The sequence below is a fragment of the Erithacus rubecula genome, assembly GCF_903797595.1.
Source record: "Erithacus rubecula genome assembly, chromosome: 4".
Classification (NCBI taxonomy): domain Eukaryota; kingdom Metazoa; phylum Chordata; class Aves; order Passeriformes; family Muscicapidae; genus Erithacus; species Erithacus rubecula.
Window position 1 is genome coordinate 44,874,082 of NC_136686.1, and position 25,000 is coordinate 44,899,081.

General features: G+C 35.0%; 1 protein-coding gene across 14 annotated transcripts in view; it reads left to right on the forward strand.

Annotated features, from left to right (window-relative positions):
• The window catches only part of FOXP2 (forkhead box P2), a 394,702-nt gene that overhangs the window by 362,604 nt on the left and 7,098 nt on the right, over positions 1-25,000 (forward strand). For all 14 annotated transcript variants that reach the window (XM_079304705.1, XM_079304713.1, XM_079304714.1 and 11 more), the window contains 2 exons: positions 1,248-1,317; positions 2,151-2,314. In XM_079304705.1, the coding sequence (XP_079160831.1) occupies positions 1,248-1,317; positions 2,151-2,314 (234 nt within the window). The remainder of the gene's footprint in view (positions 1-1,247; positions 1,318-2,150; positions 2,315-25,000) is intronic.

Consider the following 25,000-nt stretch of genomic DNA (forward strand, 5'->3'; position numbering starts at 1 on the left):
ACCTGACAGACAAAGCGAGCACTTATGTGGAGAATGCATAGCAAGCTAATAGCTATGCTGGTGCATTCTCTTCAGTGAACTAACAGTTATTTCATTTTTGTGTAAATGCTGTTTTCTGTACATTCCTTGCCTGTCTGACTTCCCCACATAGTTTGCTGCAAGGAAAGTGATAATGGTTTGGTTTTTCCCTATGTATTTCGCCATATGTTTGTCATTTTAATTCCATCTACCGTGAGTTCTCCTACTATATATTAAAAATAGCCCTGTCTACATATGTTGCCCATGTGTTAAGAGTTTTGTATCTGCTTGTTTTTACTGTAAACCTTTGACAGAAGTGGGAGTCGTTCAAGGTCATTTTGGAATATAGGTATCATACACTACAGTACTGACCTCAAAAATATCTTCTTGATGAGGGTAGTATTCATGAGAAGCCTTCACAGGAAGACCTTTGGCATGCTTACTGCCCTACTTTCAAATTAATCCCATGTCAGTATGACTGGTTCTGTGGATGCTTTTTATTCCTTGAGAGTATATAATTAGTTTTGATAAAGCCATTCAGATAAAACCAAAGGTGCAGAGACAAGAGCTAGAGGTTTTTCTTTGCAGGAAGGTATTCTATTTCTGTAATGCATCTGTTTGTAGACAGTGACCTAGATGACCTCTGGAGTCATCTTCTGCACTAATTTTATTGAAAATATAATTATATGGTGATCTAGCAGATAGCATTTAATCTATATGCTATATGATAGCATATATTATATGTTTGATTTGCCAGAAACTAATTGATCCACTGTATTGTTCACATACAGTCATTTATACTTTATTTCAGCCTCATTTTTTATTGTAAGGGAAGAGTAAGATCTTTTTTATTCAACACCGTTGTTTGGAATAAATGAATGTAACATACACAACAGTGTTAGTTCAGAAAACCAAAACCAAATAGAGCAAGTGTAGCAGAGACAGATGTACAAATTTTGAAGCGATTTCAGTTAAATTATTTCAGTGAGATCAGAACCTTTATACTCTTGTAGCAAATTTCCACATGGGCCTAATTATAACAAGAGTTTTGGTTTTCTGATGCAAGTAAATCAATGTGTTCTAACAGGTTGACCCCCTTTCCTTCCAACTTCATTTCATTTTTCCTTCCTAAACTCTGGTCTTCTGAGCTGACAAACCAATTCATTAACCCAGTGAGCCAGACAGGATGTCTGCTTGTTTTTAAACTTTGAAAAATCGTTTATTTTCAGAAGCCCAACGTTAGTGAAAAACATACCCACCAGCTTAGGCTATGGAGCTGCTCTTAATGCAAGCTTGCAGGTAAAAAATACTAAATAATTCTTTCTTTGTACAAACTGATTATGTTCTTATGTATGATATATTTTATTTCTGCTTATACATTGGTACATAATTACCTGTTATGTTTATGTGGATCTGATGGTCATTCTAAATAGCTTACTTGGTTTACCTTCCAAGTAAGTTGTATTACCTAGCACTGCAAGAAGTAGCTCTTATTTGTGCTACTTTTGATGTGAAGAAGCAAGAAGGACACCCTGTGGCAAAATCTGGAACATTCAGTTTTGCTGCAAATGTTAGATTGATAGAAGCTTTTGCAAATGCATGTGGATATGCATTAATATTTATCCAAGCTGTCATAAATGATTTCACATCATAGTGTTGGGGAACATGGTGCTCATGGCAAAAACTTTAAAGTTTAATTATAATATATAATTTTTATGCAGAAGAGGCAAATGTCAGGACTTTTTTATTTTGAGTTAAGTTCTGGTCATTTTTTAAAGTATAGCAGCTGCCTGCATTATAAAGGAGCCATACATTGTGTGGAAGGGCAAAGGGGTTAAGTGTAATTCAAAGTCAAAAGATGATGTAAAACTAGAAAGTGCCATGAATATCAGAACATAGTTAATAATGGAAAATAATGAAACCTAAGCAAAAGAAAGAGTAAACCAGAAGTAAAAAAGCTGTTATATTCATAATGTGAAAATAACTGGAAATGCACAAAATTCTTCTGACCACCTCAACGACTGCTTGAAATGAGCTGTTCTGTGTGTGAATATTTCTAAATGTTCATACATGTATGAATGCTCTGTACATGTATGGACTAATAATTCTGGTTTTACTTTTCATTTTGGCAGGCTGCTCTGGCAGAGAGTAGTTTACCATTGCTAAGTAACCCAGGACTGATAAATAACGCATCCAGTGGCTTACTGCAGGCAGTCCATGAAGATCTCAATGGTTCGCTGGATCACATTGACAGTAATGGAAATAGCAGCCCAGGCTGCTCTCCTCAGCCTCACATGTAAGTGCAGTCAGCTTTCTTTCAAGAAAAAATACCTCAGTCTAAGACACAATATTACTCAAAAGAGCTTTGAAAGAAGGTGGTAAGTGAAACATCTGGAGATATATATTTGAAACTAAACATTTATATTAAAACATTTAAATAGATGAGTCTTCATTTACTTTGTAGTAAGATTACTATAAGCTTTTTTTGCTGCTTTTTTTTTTTTTTTAAACCTCATCAATTTGCTTGCAAGCTCCAAATGTAATGGGAGGCTGATCTCTGTGGTCATTTTCAGAGCCTGGTTTGTAAGGAATAGTCAGAATGTTCACACTGGAATTAGTTGTAATTTTAACTATGACTCTCTAAACCATTTATGAACTGTAGTAGAGATATTGCCCGTTTATATAAACCATAAAATTCAAAGTTTAACTGTTGCCCACAGTTTACATAGAAGCCAGTAAAGTGTAACTTTTTGCCTGTCATATAAATCAGTGTAATTACGTATTCAAGTTTAATTACTGGTGCGTCTGTATTGGCAAGGTTTATATGTTATATTTTATGCAAGACTACGATTCCTATTAATATTTAGCAGCTAACTATATCATTAATTACTCTAAATTCTTTCCCCTACCATCTTTTTAATGGAGCTGAGAGAGTGGAAGTATTAAAAATTGATGTATTGTGGATTTCAGAAATGTGTCTGAAGCTTTAGAAATGCCTGGCCTTAATCAGTGGTGTCAAACATGGCAGTTTCTTGTTTACTAAATAGTAAAACATGTATCTTGGAGGTATTGTTTCCCAGGTTATTTATATAATAATTAGCAGTATGATATGTAAGTAGACTTAGTTTTAAGTTTGCTGTAGGTTGATTTTTTTAAGTGAATCTAAAATTATGGTATCTTTTTTTTATGTTTTAAAAAGCTGATGTAATTTCCCTTTTTTCATTCCATTTTCTCTTTCACATTTTAAATGTTCCTTTTAATTGCTGGAGTAGGATATTTAACCGTAACAGTAATTGAGACCAGACTCCCATTTTTTCTTATACTCTGATGTGTTAAGAATCCATTTTGATCTGACCTTTTTTCAGGGAAAATATTTTACTGATTTTTTTCTTCTTTTAGTTGGCATGTTAATATATCTGTGATCACATAGAAATGTTTATTGTCATGCATTTAATTGTTTTATTGCACATTTATTCTACTTGCCTTTGAAAATAATACACTGTGAACATTCCTGTATTTTATCAGGTTCCAAACCATTACTTTTTCAAAATGGAAAAATTTGTCTTTTGGAAGTGTCTTTAGATGTATTAAATAATACAAAAGAAGTAATAAAACTTGAAGTAGAAAGAACATGAATATATGCTCTTGAGAGTAACACTACTCTAAAACAAGTAAAGTGAGCAATCAGACAAAAGTTTTTATATCCCAAGCTTTATGCTATCAACCATGCAGTGGGTAGCTTGAGGCCTTTTACTTTTAGCAGTTCTCCTGAGTATGCTAATGCTGTCTTCCTGTATAAAATGCCAAGACAATAAAACTTTAAAGAGCAAACAAGAGTTAGATCATGTGTGTTAAAAACAGCTACTTTACAGAAAAGAATGACACTTGCTATTAAAGTTGTTTTGTAAGTGTTAGGCAGAACTGTTTACATATCCTATATTCTGTCTGCCATTCTGCTGGATAAACTGTGATATCTGTGCATGTGATTATGTAGATATGGCTGCATTTATCGTTGTGTTTATAGTTAAAATAGTGCATATTGAAGTAATTCTTGCCTATACCAGAGGCAAATACCTTAAGTTACACCCTAACTCAAGATTCAGTTTTCCTCTCTCATTTTTATCATGTGTCATTTGTCAAAATAGACATTTTTGGGACTTGCTGTGTTGACTCCTTTGAAACTTGAGAGGACGTGTTGCTCAGTTCTTGATAGACTGAAACAACAGAATGTAAATGCCCTGAGACATCACTGGAGAAAGAACCAATGCACATTCATCCCTTGCACCAAACTTAGTGCAAGAATTCTGGGCTTCTGTGAAACCATGAGCCATCAGGCAAAAGATGAAAGCTAGATGCCACTCACTTGTGACATTTTTTCCTTTTCTTTGCAGGGGAAAATGGGAATGAATGCAATCTGCAAGGAAAGGCCAGGGTAGGGAGAGGCTTGCAAGGGAAGCAGAGGACCAAGGAAGAGAAGACACCTCTTCCTTGCCTCCATAACCATATTGGTCAGGGACCCTCATTTTTGTTAATGAGCATTACTTAAGAATATCAGAAAATAGTATAGGTAAAGCAAAACAGAAGTAAAACAAGTGAGGTACATGGCAAACAACAAAGACACAATTTAAATTTTGCATTGCTGCCTGCACAGTTAGCATCTCTTTTTTTATTTTTTTAAGCTGAAAAATAGTTAAGAAACTAGTAAAAAAAAAAAGATATTTTATTGGCACAAGCACCTACTTACTTTCAGTCTCCTGAGAAGGTCTACTCAGGAAGTGTGGGTGTTTCTCCCCTAGAGAAGGGTTCTTAAGGTGTGATAATTACTGCACTCACCTATGAATTTGGAGGCTCTATTCCAAGTAGATTAAAACTCCATCTCCTGATTCCCAGGAAAATGCACTACCCACCACAGTGTATGCTGAGCAATCTTGCCTGCCATCTTGTAGGTGGCAGACATGCAGGAACACTGGAGCAAAGTATTAGGGAAAGAGGCAGGAGGTTGTGTGCAAGTTAGAGATCAGAGCATTCAGATGGGAAGGTTCAGAGTTCAGATTATAGACCAACTTCCATAGAGAGGGATTTATTTGGTATTTCAGCAGGAAATGTGAAAAGAGTCCCAGTGACAGTATCAAAGTCGATTTTGAGCATTTGGTTGTTAAAATTGTACTGTCTGTCATTTTATGATAAACCATTTGATAGCAGAACTGTCTTATTTTGGGAGGATCATATTAATGTTTTTAGCTAGCATATTTTGTGTGTGTGTGCAGAAGTCAGTGTATCTGTGATTGAGCATTGGAACATTATCAGAGACATTGATTTCTGTTATTGTAGTGCCTTAGCTATTGAGTGTCGGAAAGTGGGAAATTGTTTCTGTTCTTGGATATTAACCTAGTACTTCACATCTGGTTTTGTGAAACTCAGTAGTAAGAGCAGTTAGAGTCATTAATTTACCCATCTGTGACCAGGTATCTTAACATAGGCAGGTAAATCAACTTACTTAGAAAATAGTCTCTGTTCATTGACTAGAGAAAGACAGGAGGTCTATAACTTCAAGTAACTGTATCACATTAAAATGCTTGTTAAGTGTAGTGAGTCCCAGTCAGTGTATTTAGAGGACTTTAAAACCTCCACAATTTTGTCCTCAGGTAATGAAATACAATCTACTCAATTTCTTAAGCTTTTTGAATACTTAAAAATACTGCAGTAAGTTATGGGTGATCAGTATAACCATGGCCTGGTAGATGGGGTAACTCTTATTTAATTATTATATAAAAGATCAGAAATTTTGTGCTGTTTACCTCCCACTTTCCTTTCTCTATCTAATGAAAGGTGGCAATTCCATGATTCAGGATGCAGCATATGAGTGGATTCTTAAGTCTCAGGTGTTCTTTCTTGTATTTCAGCAATATTAAGTCCAAGCTTTGTCTTTGACTGGCCTTCAAATCTGATTCCTGGTATGTAGGTGCTGAGTGCTTCCCTGACATAAGTCTTCACTGAGAAAATGTGTTACTTATTGTGAGCATATATGTTCTGTTCAAAATTTAAATTTCTGCTAAGATCAGTTGTCAACAGTCAATATCAGGCAATTGTTTTTTTAAGTCAATGCTTAAGACTGTTTCTTCTTTCATTATTTCAACATGGACTACTTCTCTGAACTTTTTGTGAGTTAAAGTTGATAAGCAACAGGTTTCAAAGCAGCAAATAAAACTGAAGATATTTTATGCACAAAGATTCCTTATTTATGTAAAACTAGGTGCTGCTAATCTTGCATTACAGTTGTACATGGACGTAGGTTCCACACTACACACCTTTGGAGTATAAATTCAGAAATCTGAACTAAAGAGAACAAATCCAAACAAGTGCAATTAAAGCTGAGTTGAGGGAAACATCGGAGAAAACTTCTATTATTCCTGTAGAAGCAACAGCATTGGATGAGACATGAAATGATGCTTAGGAGCAATAATAACAGTTCTTGCATTAGTGAAAATGCAACTTCTTTATTTATGTATTCAATAGACAGCATACTGCTGAAGAGCTTTGGTGGGATTTGAAGGTCAGCTCTTTCAGAAGTAAAAAATTAAGATTTTTAAATTAACATCAGGATCATAATGAAATCAATTTTGTGCTATTACTTTTCCTGTCTCTATTATACATTGGAGAGTTCTCACTTTAAGGGATGGCAAATAAGGGATGGAAATCAAGTTCAACTGTTTTTCTGGTGTTTGTCTCTGCATTTGTTCTAGACTGATTACACTTCAGTGATTATTGCAACTGGCACAGACACGGGTGTTTTATCACCAGAATACTTAGCACATCCCTTGTCCCCATGGTCATGGCAAATGCATCATGCAAAATGCCACTTTATTTCATTGTGTAATCCTGGGGGGAAGAAGATACAATTTTAATCTGCAAAGTTCTTCATAGCGGTTGAGGAAACTAAAAGAAATTAGTCATGAGAAAACAAGGAAAATGGCAGACTGAGAAAATGTAGTCTTACCACAGGAAAAAAAGGGGTGATTAAAACTCACCCCATTCTATTAAAACTCACTACAGCTCACTAAATAAGAAGTGGAAGTAGTTAGAAGAGGTGGTAGGGTAAACAGACACCCCTCTGGTGAGATTTTGAGGAAGGGGCTTGTCATTGTGGTTGTCTCCCTGCTCACTCTGTGGGAGTGTAGACTGAGGACAATGCTACTGAACTCATTCTCAGCTGAAGTACCAAAATAATCTAGTTCCTAACAGCAGATCCAGAATCCTGGAGTTAATGCCATTCTGATTTCTAGCACTTTAGTTGTTGACAGCTTTTTTAGAAAAGTGAAAATAAGAATTAAGGTTTTAGAGTTGCTTCTCAAAAAGGGAGTTCATATATCATCTCCTATATGAGTCTTTAAGTTCAGCTTTTGTAGTGCTGTACTCCCTAAGATGGGAATTGTTTAAGCCAAATGTCAAGACACACACATATATTCCATGATCTTTAAAGCTGTTTCTAGAAAATGTTATGCTAGGTTGTTATGAGAAAGGATAACTTTTGTTCAGATGAGCAAGGGTAAGAGTCAATCGGATAAACAAAAAGAAAAAGAAAAAGAAAAAGAAAAATACAAAGAAAAAGCAAAAGAATAAGAAAAAGACAAAGAAAAAGAACAAGAAAAAGAAAAAGAAAAAGAAAAAGGAAAAAGAAAAAGACACGTTATCCAGTGTAGTCCTTCGTCTTAGATTTTGTGTGGAAAAAGTGAGTTCCAAGCATCTATGGTTTCAGTCACCTTTTCTTTTTATTCTTCTGTCATTCCCAACCCTACTCCTTTACCTTTTCTCACTCTTGCCCTGACTGGATCATTTCTCTCTGCAGTTCTATCTGCATAATCATCAAACTTGTTTTTTTTTTTTTCAAACTTTTTTATCTTTAAATTTTATTCCCAGAGGCAAATATGATTATTCTGCTCTAAGATCATTTACTTTTGAGGTGCTTTAGTTTGAAAGCATTCCATTGTCAGGTCGTTCCCATATCTGATTATTCCAGTCCCCCACTGTTAAGCTTTCACACCACTTACAGTAGGTTACCTATCATTCCAGTTTTAATCCCTTTCATTCCCTTGTTTCTTTAACTTCATAATGTTCCAATCCCCTGTCTTTCCTTCTTCTTTTCTTTTTTTTTTTTTTTTTTTGTTATCGTTTCATTGTCCCATTTCATGATCTCTTTGCATTTACCTTGGAGGCTTGTTCTGTTCCAGGAGACTGCTATGATCCAAATCCCTTGTTCATTGTATAAGACTTGACGTAGTGTATAAGAAAATAAACTCACGAAACACATCAATTAACAGGGATGTAACAAGCATTATTAAATAGGTGAGAAGCATGTAATTGAGCAGATGAATGTGGTAGCAATTGCAGTATTTCTGGGTATCCTTGTTCATCAAAAACGTTTCACCTAATCACATGATATTTTAATGTCTGTATAATTTAATTTCACACATTTTTATTCATAAATCTAACATAAGGATGATAATGGGCAAAGAGACTTTGTGACAACAATTGACTTTTATTTTTATATGGAAGGAGGAAGAGCTAGGAAATGGGATCTTAAAGGTTATAGCTTTTGTCTGAGCATATTCCCATTGAAAGAATTTCTGTTGTGAGAATATGCAGTGAAATAATTTTGGCTTTTCTACAGAGCCATTTACCTGTGGACACTAATGGAAAAATAAGCAATGATGTTGTGGTAAATAATATTTTTTGCCATTCCCATTGAAACAACTTTTCACTTGAATGTTTCCCTAAATACTTATATGCTCATTTTTTAAAATATTATTTTACACTGCATTACTTTTCAGTCCATTTGTTCTCTATGTTTGCTTCTGTTCATCAATTTACTTTTTTTCCAACGCTGATGGTCCAATTCTTTATCATTTCATCTCTAGCTTCTTAAATGTTACATGTCTTACTTTTGATCAGAAGTTGCTATTTCTTTTTAACATTATTCCATCCCCAGTTGTTGCACTTCTAGAGTACATTCCCAATGCTCTTAACAAAAAGATCACTACAAGAGATACAGTGCCTTCAGCTGAAAAGAGTCAGATCCCCATAGCATGGCTTGTAGAGGTTGGTAGGCTCCTGTGGGATTTCACAGAATCTTTTTGGAAGCTGTCTTGCTGAAAACTTTTTGATACTGCTATCAGGAATTCTCAGTCTATGGACAAGATACTTTTGCTTTTCACATAAAAGAATAAGAAAAAACAGCATCTTAAGTGTTGTTTCAGATGTTAAAAATTTGTTTGGCATTGTACAACTAAATCTCTCTATAATGTGGTTGTCTAATTCCTAAAATTAGTTCATAAGAGAGTCCTGTCTTTGCACCATGCAAAAGCTGAGATGCCAATGCTGTTAAAGTGTATATTTAAAACTGCACAGACAGTAACAAATTTTATTCACTATTGATGATTACATTTGTTTTTTATGTAACTGTAATAGTATAAGCCAAATTTTTGGGAGTGAACTCTCTAAATGCTATTTCCTAAAAAAATGTGTCCAAAATATGTCTTTAAACTTAATTATCACATAAAAAGTCAAATAAAAAGGTACAATTATATCCAATTGATAACACTTATACCAGTTGTTTAAATTATGATCCATAAATCCAATCATTCCTTGAAAAATGTAAGACATTATGCTGAGAAAGTATTATTTGACTATTGTTTAATCTTTAGAATTCATAGAAAACTTTGCACTTTACACATTTTAAAAGACTAAAAATTCCAATCGAAGGTTGTTTTTTTTAAGGACTTTATAGAAAGACTTCATCTCTCGTGAAACCCCATGTATAGGTCATGGTAAAGTTACTAAATTTCAAGATAGCTAAAAACAGGATTAAACCTGATTAAGTTCGTGTGCAAAACAAAACTCCCAATCTTCTGGCGAAACACAGTTGCATCTAACAAAAGCCTTAGATTTAAATCAGTGCTGGGAATGAATCTGAGGGGTACAATTCTGATACAATTTCTGTTAGGGTTATAAATGCAAGTATTCTGGTGCTTTTCTCCAAATATGCAACACTGAAATCTTAAATTAGGTTGAACATATCCAGCAGTTTCCCTCCTGCACCATGATTTTACGAAGTTGATTATTCCACTGTACCCATTAATAAGGATTTAATGATGTTGCAGTATCTTCATATGATTCTGACCGCTCCACTGATGCTTTTGGAAGACTTTAATAAGCTTCTGATTGAGATGGATAAGGGGATATGTTTATTTGATGCAGTATTATGCTAATAGTCTGGGTAATTAGGGACTTCCCCCAAAATTGATTTTCTGTTTCTCTTCATGTTTTTCCTCTATTTCTTCATTCTTTGCAAATTTGGCATTATCAGACATCATATCTGAAAAAATGATCTCTGAGCTTTTATCTCTCTTGCTCTGAGAACACAGGAGATAAGAGTGATGTTGTGGGCAACTGTATATTACAATTCCTCTCCTAAATTTATTGTAGTCCACAAATTTGAAAGACATTGTGAAACTTCATTCCTTTGATGATTACAAGCCATATTTCAATTTCCAGACTAAATATGCTCCCATTTGGTTTCACTGATATATGGTTTAGTTTACCAAGTTTTTTTTATTCTTCCTCATGTTTCTCAAATGTAGTCTAGAGAGTGTACTGTGAGCTTTGAATCTTTGTTTGGAGACCAAACAGACTCTTTCTGATAGAGCAGACTGTCCATTTTCCTCATGTGTCTACAAGCCATTCTATAAAAAGACTCAGTTTGGATTTAATTTTGTGGGTAGGTATTAACAGGTTTCTGAAGAATTCCAGATGTGCTTGTATAAAATGTGTTTCTTCCTTGTCTCAGTTCCTGTGCGGAAAAAAGCTTATTTCAGCTGTATTCAGCTAAACTGTTATGGTTTATTTTAATATACACTATTATGGATGGATCTGGGGCCCCATTGTGCAAAGTGCTGTACAAAGGCAAAACAAAAGCGTTTGTCAAATCCCTGCCCCAAACTCTTGCAGTCTTTAGGTAGTAATTGAATTACTTGGGTTTTGAGAAGGACCTTCAGATGCAGTTTGAATAGAAGGTGTATATTACTTGCACTTCTGTCCCCCTGTAGAATAGCACCACTTCATTTAGAGAAGGGTTTGACACAAAGTTGATTCTCATTGACTGTGCTATAGGAACATAAAGCCCAAAGTCAAATCATGCCTGATGGCAGTGACATACCATGAGATGAGCACCCACCAAGTGGTGTTCTGTTACTATGCATGTCCTTTAATTCATAACATTATGAGAGGAATAATAATGGAGCTACTGAAAGTACAATTTAAATCATATATATTTTTATTTTGTATCTAGATATATACAGATTATTAATGACTATTGTATTGCACTGTTTGCAATATGTTTCATTCAGCAGGAATACACTACCCTGTGAAGCTGAAATCTGTGTTAAACAGAGGCCAAAATATGTGGCTAAGAGGCAGGATATGTTAATCTAGGATCTATGATATCTCAGGTATTTCCTAACCAACTCAGTCTGGCAGACTTAATTTGTGTTTTCTTGAAGAAGCTCTTCACATCTAAATGGTAAATCTGCAATAGTATAAAAATGGGAGGCATGATTAATATTCATATGTTAAAATTTTGCTGAAATGTTCTGAAAAAGGTTAGAATGACTGGATGCATAGTCTTTCTTAATGCTAGAAGCTGGTGAAAAAGGTATGTAGTTGTTGAGAGCATACTTAACAGGAATGTTGTGCATAAAAGTAAGCTCTGTCTTCCACCCAGTTCTTCTGATTGGTCTTTTCCGAAGGCTGAGGAAAGACTAAAAATAATAGGTTTTTTTGAGAAGAGAGGAACTAGATGGGAAATTATGGCAGTCTTTAGAATATGGTGAAGTGAAGATGGGAAAGAACTTGTCCATTGGAATGGGACAAGAAATAATTGATTGGCATTTTGGCAAGAACATTTAGGATAGACATGAGAAAAAATTCCCCACCTTTTTGACTTTAGGAAATAAAATGCTAATATATGTACCAGCACAGAAGGCTTAGGAACCACTGATACTGGAAGCTTTTAAGGATAGATTAAAATGGTCAAAAGTGATTTAAGTACAAATGATCCTACTTTGGGGTAAGGTAAGGAAATTAAGAGACTTTATGATCTCTTGAAGTCTCTCCTAACCTTGTTCTTTTGATCCGTATCATAAGTCTTAAAAAAGTAGGGGCTTTTTCATGTATGTCATGTTTTATAAAGATAGCTGAATTGTCCATATCCATTTATTTTATAATTTGGAACAGCTGTCATTGCTAAATACTTTTAAGTACTCTTATTTTTAAGACCAAATTGAAAGTTTGCCTCACTGAGAAATACATAGTGAATATAAAATTCAGCTACTGTGAGAATTGTCAGCAAGGGTAGTGCAGAAAGTCTTTAACAGGTCAGTTTGACCCATTTGTTTTGAGTGTGATGTGTGGTTCTCCTTGTTAAATGCTACTGCCATCAGCTATTCAGCACAAAAACCACAACTGGAGAGCCAGCCTTTCTCCAGGCTTGTCCTAGCAGACAAAGCTAGTCCAGCTAGGCCAGCAGTCTCAGGAATCCAGAGAAGTCCCAAGCTGGCTGGAAACTGCAGAAGTTGTCCCAGTTTCCAAGAAACACAAGAAGGAGGACCCCAGAAACACAGGCCTGTTGGTCTCAATTCAATCTCAATCATGGAATGCCTTATTCTGGGAAGTATTGAGAAAAAAGGAGGAGGACCTCACAGTCATTTGGTCACAGCTTCATGAGTGGGAAGTTCAGGCTGTCAAATCTGATTTCCTTCTATGACAAGATAACTCCCCTAGCTGATCAAGGAAGGGCAGTAGATGTGATTTTTTTGGTCTTCAGTAAAGTTTTTAATATTGTCTCTCACAGGATCCTTCTAGCTGGATAAACACTTTATGTATGGACAAGCAGCTGGCTCAAGGGTCAGGCACAAAGGGTTACAGGGAATGGAGAGACATCAGACTGGGGACCTCTCACTAGAGGGGTTTCACAGGGCTCCCTCCTCAGCCCTGTGCTCTTCCTCATCCTCATAAATGACTTTGATGCAGGACTGGAAGGGATGCTGAGTTTGCCAATGACACTAAACTTGGAGGAGCTGTCAACTCCCTCAAGGGGTTGTCCCATACTATTTATCTGATCAGTGTTTTTCAAGAGTTTTATTGATGTAAAATTTTTCAACAGAAATAGAAAAACAATTTTATGTAGCATGTATTTATATTAAAATGTATGAACACTACACATAGCACAGTCCAAATTCTCCGTCGGCTTTTCCTGTATCACTTAATAGCTTTCCAGATTTTTCATAGAGAATATTTATCTAACCCATAAATAACACTGAGGTACTTAATTGTTACTGCTAAGTTTCTGTGTAACTGGTACAATTTTAAAACTTTCCAACCATTAGACACCACAGACCATGCTAGATCCACAGCCTCTTGTCTTCAACTTTGTTGCTTCTTGGCTTGCTATTTTTTATGGTTCTTCAATAATCCCAAAAATATTCATACTGAAATCTGTAATACTGTGTTGTTTTGCTTTGAAATCTTGCCTTAAAAACTTCTGTGCTCTTTCTCCCTAATACTTTTCTTTGTTTAGCATGTTAACTTTAGACGTTTGAACTAGACGCAGTTGACAGGTTGAAAGACTTTAGAGGCCTGTGCCCTAAGCTAATTTCTTGTCAAGTTTCTGCTTTCTTGTGGTTCTATCACAGAGAAAATTCATTTATTTAGACACCAAAGGGAGCAAGCAAATGTCAAGGATGGGAATTTTAGTACGAGTTGCTAAAATCAGAAAATCTATGTTAATGTCATCTTCTTAGCCAGAACTTGATTCTTAAAAATTTTGATCCTGTAAGAAGGGCTAATTGTAGGTGAGCTTTAAGCCTCATTTGATATTTAAAGAAAGTGTATTCTTAATGTGCCAGTTTTTCAGGAAGATAATGTCTTTATCTATGTTCAAAATTTAATATATTAGTGCAAATAGTGTATCTGTATTTAATAGTCTTCGCCTTTTCTTGCCAAGTCTAAAAATAATGATAATTAAAAAGGAGAACTCCAAACAATAGACAAAACACCAAGACCTGCTCAATTTAATGATAAGTTTAATAATGTAAAAAACCCTCTGTGTTTTCACTGCCCATTTTTAATCAACAAAATATTTTATTTTGTTAAAGGAAATGAAATTGTCAAATTAAATCTGTCAGTTTATACTCTAGAAATTTTTATATTCAGTGTTCCTTTCTTTGTAGTAAGCTAAAAGGAAGAAGAGAATGTGTTTGATCGTTGGCGTTTTTTAAAATTATATTCAACATTTTTTCCACTCAGACTCCTTACTATAAAGCTGAAATTCTTCAAAAACTTGTTTTTTGTATTTTCTTTTTAATTTTGGTATTCCACCAATGGCCACTTTCAAACTTTCCTTTGGAAAGCAATTCTGTGTTTTAACTGTCTCTAATTTGGAGAGATCTACTTGATATTTGTATATCAACCAGACTGATGGGGCAGGAAGTATCAGCCTCTTCAGGATCAAATGTATTTGTGTGTTTTGTAGATAAACAGATAAGTCATCCCTGAGCTGGGAAGTGCATAAGCTATAGAAAGGAAAAATGAGAGGTTTGCTCCTAGTGTCCATGAATTAATGGCTGGCTGGCTTCCACAGTGTGAAGGTCAATACGTGTTAAAATAATTTTCCTGTAGAATAATGATAGATGGCATCTTGGAATTATTTTATTGAATACTTAATATTTTTAATAGGATTTAAATATATAATAATTTTGAAAAACAGAGCTCATTAACTGTATAACATATTTTAGAATTTTCTCTTTTGCAGTGGCAGTATTCCTTATTACTTTTGTAATAAATTAATAGCATGATAACTATAACGATAAAATTATTATAAATCTGCCATATTAAATTGGGTGACCCTTAAGTATGAGTAAGGCAAAGGTGAACATGTCCTTTTTCCCTATACTAAAATGTTTCCATATTTTTAGTATCTCACTGTTACTCATATCTTCAAGCCTCTACTCTTGTGTTGACTTCAGAGGCAGCTGAATTAAATCAATTCCAAACTTCCCACAGGTATGTTTCCCATGCTATAGGTCACTTCTGTTGTTCTTTCCTGGATTCTTCTCTATGTTTTTGGGATGAATGAGTAATAGCTAAAGGGTAGTCAGGTACATTGAATACAGAAGCTGAAGTGAGGGCCTACTTACAGATACATAAACATGTTTTATATAATTGCATTGCCATTATTCTCTTCTAGTTAGTCTAAGATACTGGGTTTTGACTCCTCAAGAGGAGGCACCACTGAAGGATTCAAAATACATTTCCAAAGTGGTTATATATGGATATCTATGGGTAGTTTATTTTCTTGCTTTCATTTCTCAGCAGTAAATTGATTTTGCTATGAATAGTCAGCTTTGGGGTTTTTTCACAGTTAATTTCACATGAAGGTAATCTATATATATCATGTTTTTATCTCTGTTTATATCTTCAGGGCTATTCAGAATTACATTCAAAATAGAAATCAAATATAGGGTCTTAGAGACTTCTTGTTAACCTACCTCAATGTGATGTAATCTTTTGTTCTTCATCTAATTACTTTTATTGCTGACAAATCTTTGTGTCTACTTCTAGTGTGAGTTAGATTTTTGGGAATTTGCAAATTTATATATGCCCATCTGTTCTCCTTGTTTACTGAAGCATTATTCTTAGAAGGCTCATAGAGCAAGTAAAATTATATATATATATATATAATCTTATACAGTCTTATATATGCTTGCTATTCCACCTCATTCATCTGGAAGAAAAATATGTGTTTCACCTTTGGTTATTCCCCCTTCTCCCCAGGCCTTCTGTCAGATGCATTGCATATTTTACTTGCATCTTCTGTGAATAAACTTCAGAATTGAAATCATGGCCCTTATGAAGTCAAGGGGAGTTTTACCATTGAGTTAGATGAGATCTGGAGTTCATCTAAGGAAGCTCTTTGTCTTCATGTCTTTGGCTTTCCCTCGTTTCTTATTCTGCCTTCAGTCACTCTGAATCATTCCTAATCTCCATCTGATATTTCTTGGATATAGTCCTGTTTCTCAATTTCAGTTTCTCAAAATATTTTAATCTTTTTTTCCCTTCTTTTTTTGTTTTTTTTAAATGAGACAAGGGGCTCTCCCAGATCCAAAATATTTTTATTAGGTCTTTGAAACTTTTTACACTTTTACTAGTCTAGAAAATTAGCAAAATCACTAATGTTGAAATCCAGAACAGTTTCATCCATGCAAATACAAGAAGGAAATATTTTCTCAGTTTTGTCAGGACTAATTGGATATGCCCTGTTGACTAATAAGTTTGCAAGTGTTTTTTGAAAAGACTTGGGTTTTATTTTTTCTGCTGATGTAAGTGTAATGTCTTAATGTTTTCTCCAGTCTATATTCCCCTAAAACCCAAAAGGTAGAGATAATAATCACCCTTTTTTTTGTGGGTTTTTTTTTTTTTTTAATTTTGCTTTTTCTTTGTTAAACAGCCCTCTTAGTACTTCCTTTCCAGACACCCTGTGTAGCTTGTGGCATATTCACCTCTTTAAAATAGCACTGTATGTTCTCTTAGTTCACATTTTCATCCTGCTGTCCCACTCCCCTCTGATATTAGACATACATAGGCACTCATATACAGTAGCTTTCCTCTGCTATATTCATGCTAGATCTTCACATCCAGTTATTAATTGTTCTTGACTTTTACTCTGGTCTTACATTTGCAATACCTGGGTATTCTCTGATTTCTCCTGGAATATAAGAATATGCTGGGACCTGTCCTGGTTTGCATCTTATTTGATGTCCTGCAGGTTGGACCTCTTCCTTGTTAGGTTTGCACATGATATCAAATGAGGGGAGCAGTCAATATGCATAAGGGTAAGATGGACCTGTGTGGGCTCAAGGACTTGGCCAAGAGGAACTTTATGAAATGCCATGTCCTGTGCTGAGGAAGGAAAATCCCCATCAGAGTGTGGTTTTGGCACCTCAGATTTAAGAATTACAGCAGTAAACCGGGGTGAGTTCAGCAAAATCTACCCATATGGTCAGAAGCAGAAGCAGTTGCCCTCTGGGGAGAGCCAGAGTGATCTAAACTAGATCAGCCTGGAGAAGAGGGGGATGGAACCAGGCTCTTTAGTGTGGTGGTAGAATGAGAGACAGAGAGCATAAGTTAAAATGAGAATTTCAGACTGGATATGAGGATACATATCCAGTCTGAAATGGAAATATATGTGTATATATATATGTATATATATATAAATGGATATATATGTTCTCTTTCCTCATGTGAACAATTAGGCAGTGGATGGGGCTGCTGACAAGCAAGCTGTATAGTCCATATCCTCCAAGCTTTTCCAAACCTGACTGGATTAAAGCCCAAGCAATCTGTTGTGACTTTTTTTAGGTAGTGGGTTCACTTAGAGATATTCTAGAGCCCTTAACCTGCATTATCCAGTGATTCTAGTGTGTGTTTTCTTAAAAACAAAATGAGAGAGTGTGAGCAGAAGTGATATAGCAATTCCAGCAATGAGTCTTAAGGAGAAAGATGCTCTGGATTTTGTTTTATGACTAGTGAAGTCAAATCAGGTGCTCACAGAAGTGATGGATCTTAGAAACAGCAATAACTGAGTTTACATATTTTTAAATTTATTTCAAAAGAAAAGTTGTGCTTGCAAGACCAGTTTTGTGCAATTGGTAGTTGTGAGGTTTGTGATTTTTCTTTACCCCTATCCCAAGGGACTTACCTCCATTTTATTCTAGTGTAATTGAAGGGATGTCATGAAGAACACTAGCTGCTTCTACCCTGCCTGCTAAAATTTTATCAACAGATATTACAAATAGGAAAGTCTAATTTAGAAGTTGTAAAAGCAATAATTGACTTACACAAACTCATTCATACTTTCTCCTACCTTGTTTGATGCGCCAGAGTCATTTTATGACCACTGATGGTTAATTCCATCTTATGCCATCTCATGCCATCTCCTCTAGCAATTAACTAAAGACAAACTTTAGTGGCCTAATTAACTGTTCCTGTGCACTTTTATCTCTTTTTATCATCATCTACAGCAGTGCCTGCCAGCTAGGGCTGTTTGTTGCCTCTGTTTTCCATTGCCAAGTAAATGCAACTCCCAACTCCACCATGGTATACTTGAATTCCTTGGTGATGGATAAAATGATAAATATGAAAATAAGTATATTTCAAAGGTATATTTAGTGCTTCAGTGTTGCATTTCAGAAAATAGATGTCCCTTGGAAGGCCAATGGTGTAAGGGTGTAATTTGAGAGTGGCAGGCTGAAAAAGCATATCCATAAACACCCCCATTGAAGGGTAGTGCTTTTAGAGGAATCATAATTCTAGTCTTCTTCCACCAGGATATTGTAGCTTCACTCTCTCCTTAGTGAAATGAGATAGCACCCCCTGAGCTTCCTGAGAAGGACATGTGACAACAGGACCTTCTTCCCTTTCAGAGATTGCATAGAGGCATTGCTTTACCTAGAAACAATGCCACTTCTTCATCATTTCATATGTGATAAATACATGGGGGAAGTGTTTCATGGCCTTCAAGGAGAAATAATAATGGATTCAGTGACAGTTGTAGCATTACTGAATTTGTATTTAATTACTCATCTAATACTTTCTTCCCTTTCTCAATATTTGGATTAGTATCTCCCTATGTGGCTGCACATATTCACATCAATAAACAGTTCACTTCTACTTAGAAAAAATAATAAACTGTTTATAATAGCATAAAATTGTTCAATGACTGAGTAAGAATTAGATAACATGAAAGGATTTGAGGATTTGTCTCCATTTGTCTAGCAAAGCATAAATATAAAAATTCTAAATCTCAAATAGTGGAATGGACAAGAAAGCTTTTCATTGAAAATTGCTGTGGGATATCCTACAGATATACAGCTACATTGGCAAGAGGTGATATAGCTCTTCCTAAGGAAATACTAGTTCACCTCTACAAGAAAAAAAAAGACAGCAATAGAAATTGTACATAATATATTTTAAGAGGTTAAACTTGGAAAATACTTAATACAAAGAAGTCATTAGAAAGCAAAGATGCTTCAGATAAAAACAAATATTTTAAACCTTTTTCACATAGGAAAATATGAGAAACATACACAAATAATTAGATTGGCCACAGTATTATTTTAGCTTTGTAGCTCACCTTGTTGGCTTGGACACAAATATTTATTTATAACCTTCTGCAGTTTACTGGAGCTTATTCCAGTTTTTACTGGAACACTTTGTGTAGCTGAATCAAAATTGCACTTGTAGTTCAGGATGCCCACTACATAAGAGAATTGAGGGCACCTGTTTGTAATTAGCAAAAACATAAATAAAAAATGCAGGTGTCTGATGTTAAAAGTGACACTGGAAATGTGAAGTTCTATAAAAGATACTGTATTACAAAAAATGGTATTCTGTTTTTTTTCTTTTTATATACTGAAGCACAGTAATTGTAATGAAGTAAAGATAGTCAATAGATAGTAGTACAGTTGAAGGAATATCAGCAGACTAACCTATTGGTTTTGAAGATGTATTATTTGTGGGCTTAAGGCTGTCAAGAGAATTATGAGGAAGAATGGATCTAATGGGACATGACTTGGTTTGGGAAGAAGGCTACATAATTATTTAGTTCACTAAAATTTTTTTTTTATTTATTTTTTTTTTTACTCTTAAGAATTTTTATTTGTTTAATGGGTAAACTTAAACTTTAAAAAAAAATCAGTGTAGTTTGCCATGGCACATATGGCTTAGAAATTTTTCAGTCCCAAAGATTCCCCTGGGAAAACTTCCTTCATCTAAGTTTTAGAAAATTCATCATCTTTATACACTTCTATATGAATTCACTAGGAAAGCTAGTGAGTCAATAGTACCAAAATTAAAGTCTCATACAAAATAAGCTTGAGAGGGACTTCAAGACATGATGTAATTTATTGCCCTTTGTGCCATTGAATACCAAAGTAAAAAACTCCCTGGTGTTACTAGGTGCCTAAGTCTCCATAGCAATACAAAATACTTTCAGCTGCAACCCAGAAAAAAGATTATACCTTCATGATTTTAGACTGATTATTGCAACCCCTGAGTGGAATAAAAAGACACCAAAAGAGCTTAAAAGAATTACAAGACTTTTTACAAATCATATTCTTGTCTACAAAGCTCACAGTAAGCACATTGACCTAGGCAGCTTCTTTGTCAACATCCACCACCACTTCAATACCAAGCCAAAAGCAAAATATTTTCCCTTCCAGTCATTACATTGACTTAACTGCCTGCAGGACTCAATCTCTCTGTCATGATGTCCCACAGCACTTTTTCTTAAATGATTTTAGCAGAACATTAAAGATTTTTGGTGGGTATGGGCAGCAATGTTTAGAGGACCCAGATGTGAACTGTGGAGTTTGTTCACTGGGAATCCTAGACATGTTGAATCCTGGAATTTTCCTGGCAGCTTTCAGAATTAATCACTGAACTCCTTGCAATAATTTTTTTCACTATAAAAATGAGAAATCAACTAATGAACTAATTCTCTTTTTTTCCTTCTATAGAATTGCATGAAAGATATACAGGGAAACTTAAATTGTTTGGAAGAAGGAAAGGATTACTGTAGTAACACACAATGCTGTGAGTTATAAAAGACATTGTCTGTCTTCATATGTTTTCCAAAGAAAAACTGGATCTTTTATTCAAAGCTCATAATGAGCACTATTTTACTAAATAAATCTAAATTTTGTTGTAGTTATTTATATTTTCTTGTCCTGAGTTCTCACTGCTATTTTGCTTTATTTGGTATCCGCTTACATTAAAGTTGATGTGAAGTGCATCCACTGTAGAAAATGTCCTATTTATAATTGAGAATATTGTATCAAGTATATTCTCTCCTTGTTGACACCAGCTCAGCTCAATTTAATTAAGAAATCATGTACTTGGTTTACGATCTGGTTGTTTTCTTGTCAGCAACAGCACACATTCTAATGTTTAGAAATTGAATGTAACACTTGTTTTGTTGCTGTTGTCTAGAATTGAGCAGGATTTTAGTAACTATCATACTAAACCCATTTTCTCAAGGCAGGATCAGGCTTACCTTCTGCAAAATTCAGTTCACCTTGTATCAGATGAGTTATTGCAGGCTTTGTGAATTTGGCTTCATCTCTAAATATTTGGAAGTTACTTTACACATTCCTTCCTAGTAGACATTTATCCCTCAGCTGCCTGTCCTGTTATCTTTCTTTTTCTTCTGGGACCACAAAGCTCTTCTCCAAAAACCTTCAGTCTTTGCAAGGCCTTTGTAAGTGTCCAGCAACTGTTACCTGTCTCCTGGCAGTTATTCATGTTAAATGTTATAAATGGTGATTTCTTTAAGGATACTGTATGCAGTTGTAATTTGCCAGTTAGTTGCAAGGAGCAAGGGAAAAATCTTCATGTAAAGCTGGAAAGCATGCAGAAGAGTAAATGTTTGAGGCAGACACAGACAAAGAGCAACTTCATGTTCTGCAGTCTATGAGCAAAGGAAAAGCAATGTATTGAAATGAGCAGGCAGATCTGAAAGATATTAGAATCCTTCTTTTATATTAAAAACATCTCTCAGAGAGAGTATTATTTTGAAATTGCTGGGGTACAGGAAAAGTCTTCTTTATAATTGTAGATCCATCAATTGTCAAGAATGTAATCCATGGAAATGAGGATGTTCATTTGTTTATATGTTTAGCAAAAAGTTCTGTGAAATAATTTAGCATAGCCTTTTTTTTTTTTTTTTTCCTGCTGCTGCATTCATCTCTTTGCTTTCTGTTTGTGACATTGCATTGTCACCCTGAGCTCAGGAGAGGTATATTTTGCCAGCACTTATTCAAAGGATACAGGCATTTTGATGAGGACATTTGGACATGGTGTCATAATTGTACTTGCTGAAAGATGTTTCCATCATCCCTTTATTATCCCAAAGAGTTAGCAGGGGTGTAATATACTCCTTACAGATGTGTGTCTAACTCCAAGGATGATTTGGGAAAGGCCCAAAAAGGTGGGGACTCTAAGCCTCCCCTGGCAAGCTGGATCAGTGCTTCACTGTCTGTATGAATTTTTAACTGCAGCATCTGACCAGTTTCTCTTTCTATAACTTAAGACATGCATTTTTCAGCCTTTCATCATGCAACAGTTTTTTTCCTAATCCTCTACCAGGGTTTTCTCAAGCTGTTGACATCTGTGGAGTTAATAACAATGTTTGTCATTCTATCTTCATTGTAATTAATAAAAAGTATTGACTAATTCCGAACTTGATTAGTTCATTAAGAAATGATATTAAACTTTCCTAAAATACAGATTCCAATTATATAATAGATCAGAAAATTCTGATCACAAGTCCAAAATCTCTAAGCTATGACATGTTTTAGGATTTGAGTAGCAGATCTATTAATAAGAAGTCATGGAATACAGAAATATTGATTCAGAATTTATGTTTAAATACTCAGTACTTCTCATGGGAATTTGTTCTTAGAGAAGCTCCTATTGTACAACAAAGCAGTAGTGCAAAATTTTGCAAATAATCACATTTAAATATATTTCTCTCTGTATATACATGAATCTTCAAATCTTCTTTTGCTTATGGAGAAGACTTTTTGGTTTTCATACGTATCTTGTATAATTGCTTCCTCAGAATATATATAAAATACTATAATTGTAAGATCCTTTACATATTTAACTGACATGCCTGAACTTTGCATTTCAGCCCTTGATTTTGAAAAACATCTCTAGAGTTGAGAGAAATGTTAGTTTCAAGAGCCAATATGTTATTCCTTGTATTTACACTTCCAGAAAGGGATGTTTGTATGTCCATTTTTTCATCCACCACTCTCTCCAGGTCCTTCTGTGCAGGTCTGCTCTCAAGCCCTTTATCCTCCCATCTGTTTTGTATTGGGGATTGCTCTGACCCAGGTGCAGGATCTCATGCTTGGTTTTACTGAACTTCCTAAGTTCATGTGGGCCCACTCCTCAAACCCATCAGGGTGCCCCTGGATAGAATCCCTTCTCTCCACTAAATCAACCACTCACCTTGATCTTACTGGCCAACTTGCTGAGGGTGCACCCAGCAAATCCCACTGTGTGTCACAGGTGAAAATACTAAATAGTGTAGGTCCCAACAGACAATTAAAAAACACCATCAATAAAGTAATATGATATAATGGTGCACAAAATGCAATTTCTTGGTAGCAACAAAGGGTACAAAATATTGTGATAATAGTGATATAGCATCTGGAGAAAACTATCATGGCAATATAAGCATGATTAAAAATCACTGAAGACTTGCATCAAAAACTTAGTCACTTACAGTTCTGAAGAAAATATATGAAATTTGAAGCTTAATGGAGTTCAGAAGTTCTTTTCAAAACTTTAAATGTTTGAGAAAAGATAACTAAGTGAAAAACAAACCTCATGAAAGGACCTTAAATCTCAAGGCACACAATTACTTGTATTGCCTTAAAAAGGGAAGAATTGTTTTTCTCTCTCTTTCAGAAGACACTGTTCAAACGTTTTTCTGTGATAAAAGTAATTTCTAGATGACCCCACATTCCCCTGCAACATAGCTACTACACAAATAAGAACAAATATAGTTAAATTCAGATGGAGACTGAAGCACCTCGTTGCCTGTGGGTCCTAATCGTTGTTTTCAAATTCAGTAAGTTTTACACCGTGGTAGATACTGCATGACCTCAGATTGCCCTGTGGTGTTTTCAAACCTCAGGTGTCTGCTAGAAACACAACAGAGAGACATAGGAGATTGGGTTCAATTTCTCCTTTTAATCGTTACAGCAGGGTTAACTTTGCAAGGCAGTATGTCTTGGGGTTTATTATTTTATCAATTACTGTGTAGTGGCACGTTGGATACAAACCCAGATATTAATCCAGTAATGCTTGGATAGTACACTTGGTATTTTATACTAGCTATAAGGAAGTCATATGTTGGAACTGACTGCTAAATATTTGTTTAGTATATTTTATATACTCTATTCATGAAGTACAATCTATATATATACAGCAAGACCAGTCATGTTGTTGCTGTATACCATTTTGTAAATTAAGATCTTTATTTATCTCTTTCAGCAAAAACAAAGAAAAACCCCTTGGTTTTCACATCTTATTTGGAGTTTTTTTGTTATTGTTTTTTCAGTTTTTTTAAATTTAATTAAATCTGTTCTGCTTGAATTCAAGGTAAATTGCAAGAATAGCTATGTTTTGTCCAGAATTTAAAGATAACTGATCCATACTTTGCCTGCCTAAGTAAAAAGCAAATGCTCTTAGCACATCCTGAAGATATCAAAGGCAGAATTTGATCCAGATGGGTTCATTCCTTTTTTCCTTTTTAACCCATACATCTGTGAATGTATATACACAGATGCTCTTGAAATACATATTAGAACTTCAGAAGCTTGTCATACTAGCATTTACAAAATTCCTTACCCAGCAAGGAAGTATGTCTGATACTGTTATTAATTCCTAATATATACTGTTTGCACATTTAAAGCACAGTTCCCTTTGTTTTGAATTATTAGGCTTTTTTAAAGCAATGTTTGTAAATACATTATCATTTTTAATGGCAACTCATTTCCTGGGTTTCCAAACCATAATTCTGCTTGGCCTGTAGTACTGTACACATAGTGTACATTGTATCCATGTACAAGAAATACATTTAAGCCCATGTTTATTGTGAATCTCTTGGATAATACTGGGTTTAACCCAGGCTGGAGCTGCACTGAATCGGCTGGATGGGAGTTGGAGTACTAAGCAGCTTGCATTTTATCATTTCATCATGAGTTTTCAAGTGTCAGTTGTAGTGGGATGTTTATATAAAATTCCAGTTCACCACAGTGTTCACATGCCATTGCTAAATTCTTCCCCATCAGCAAACACA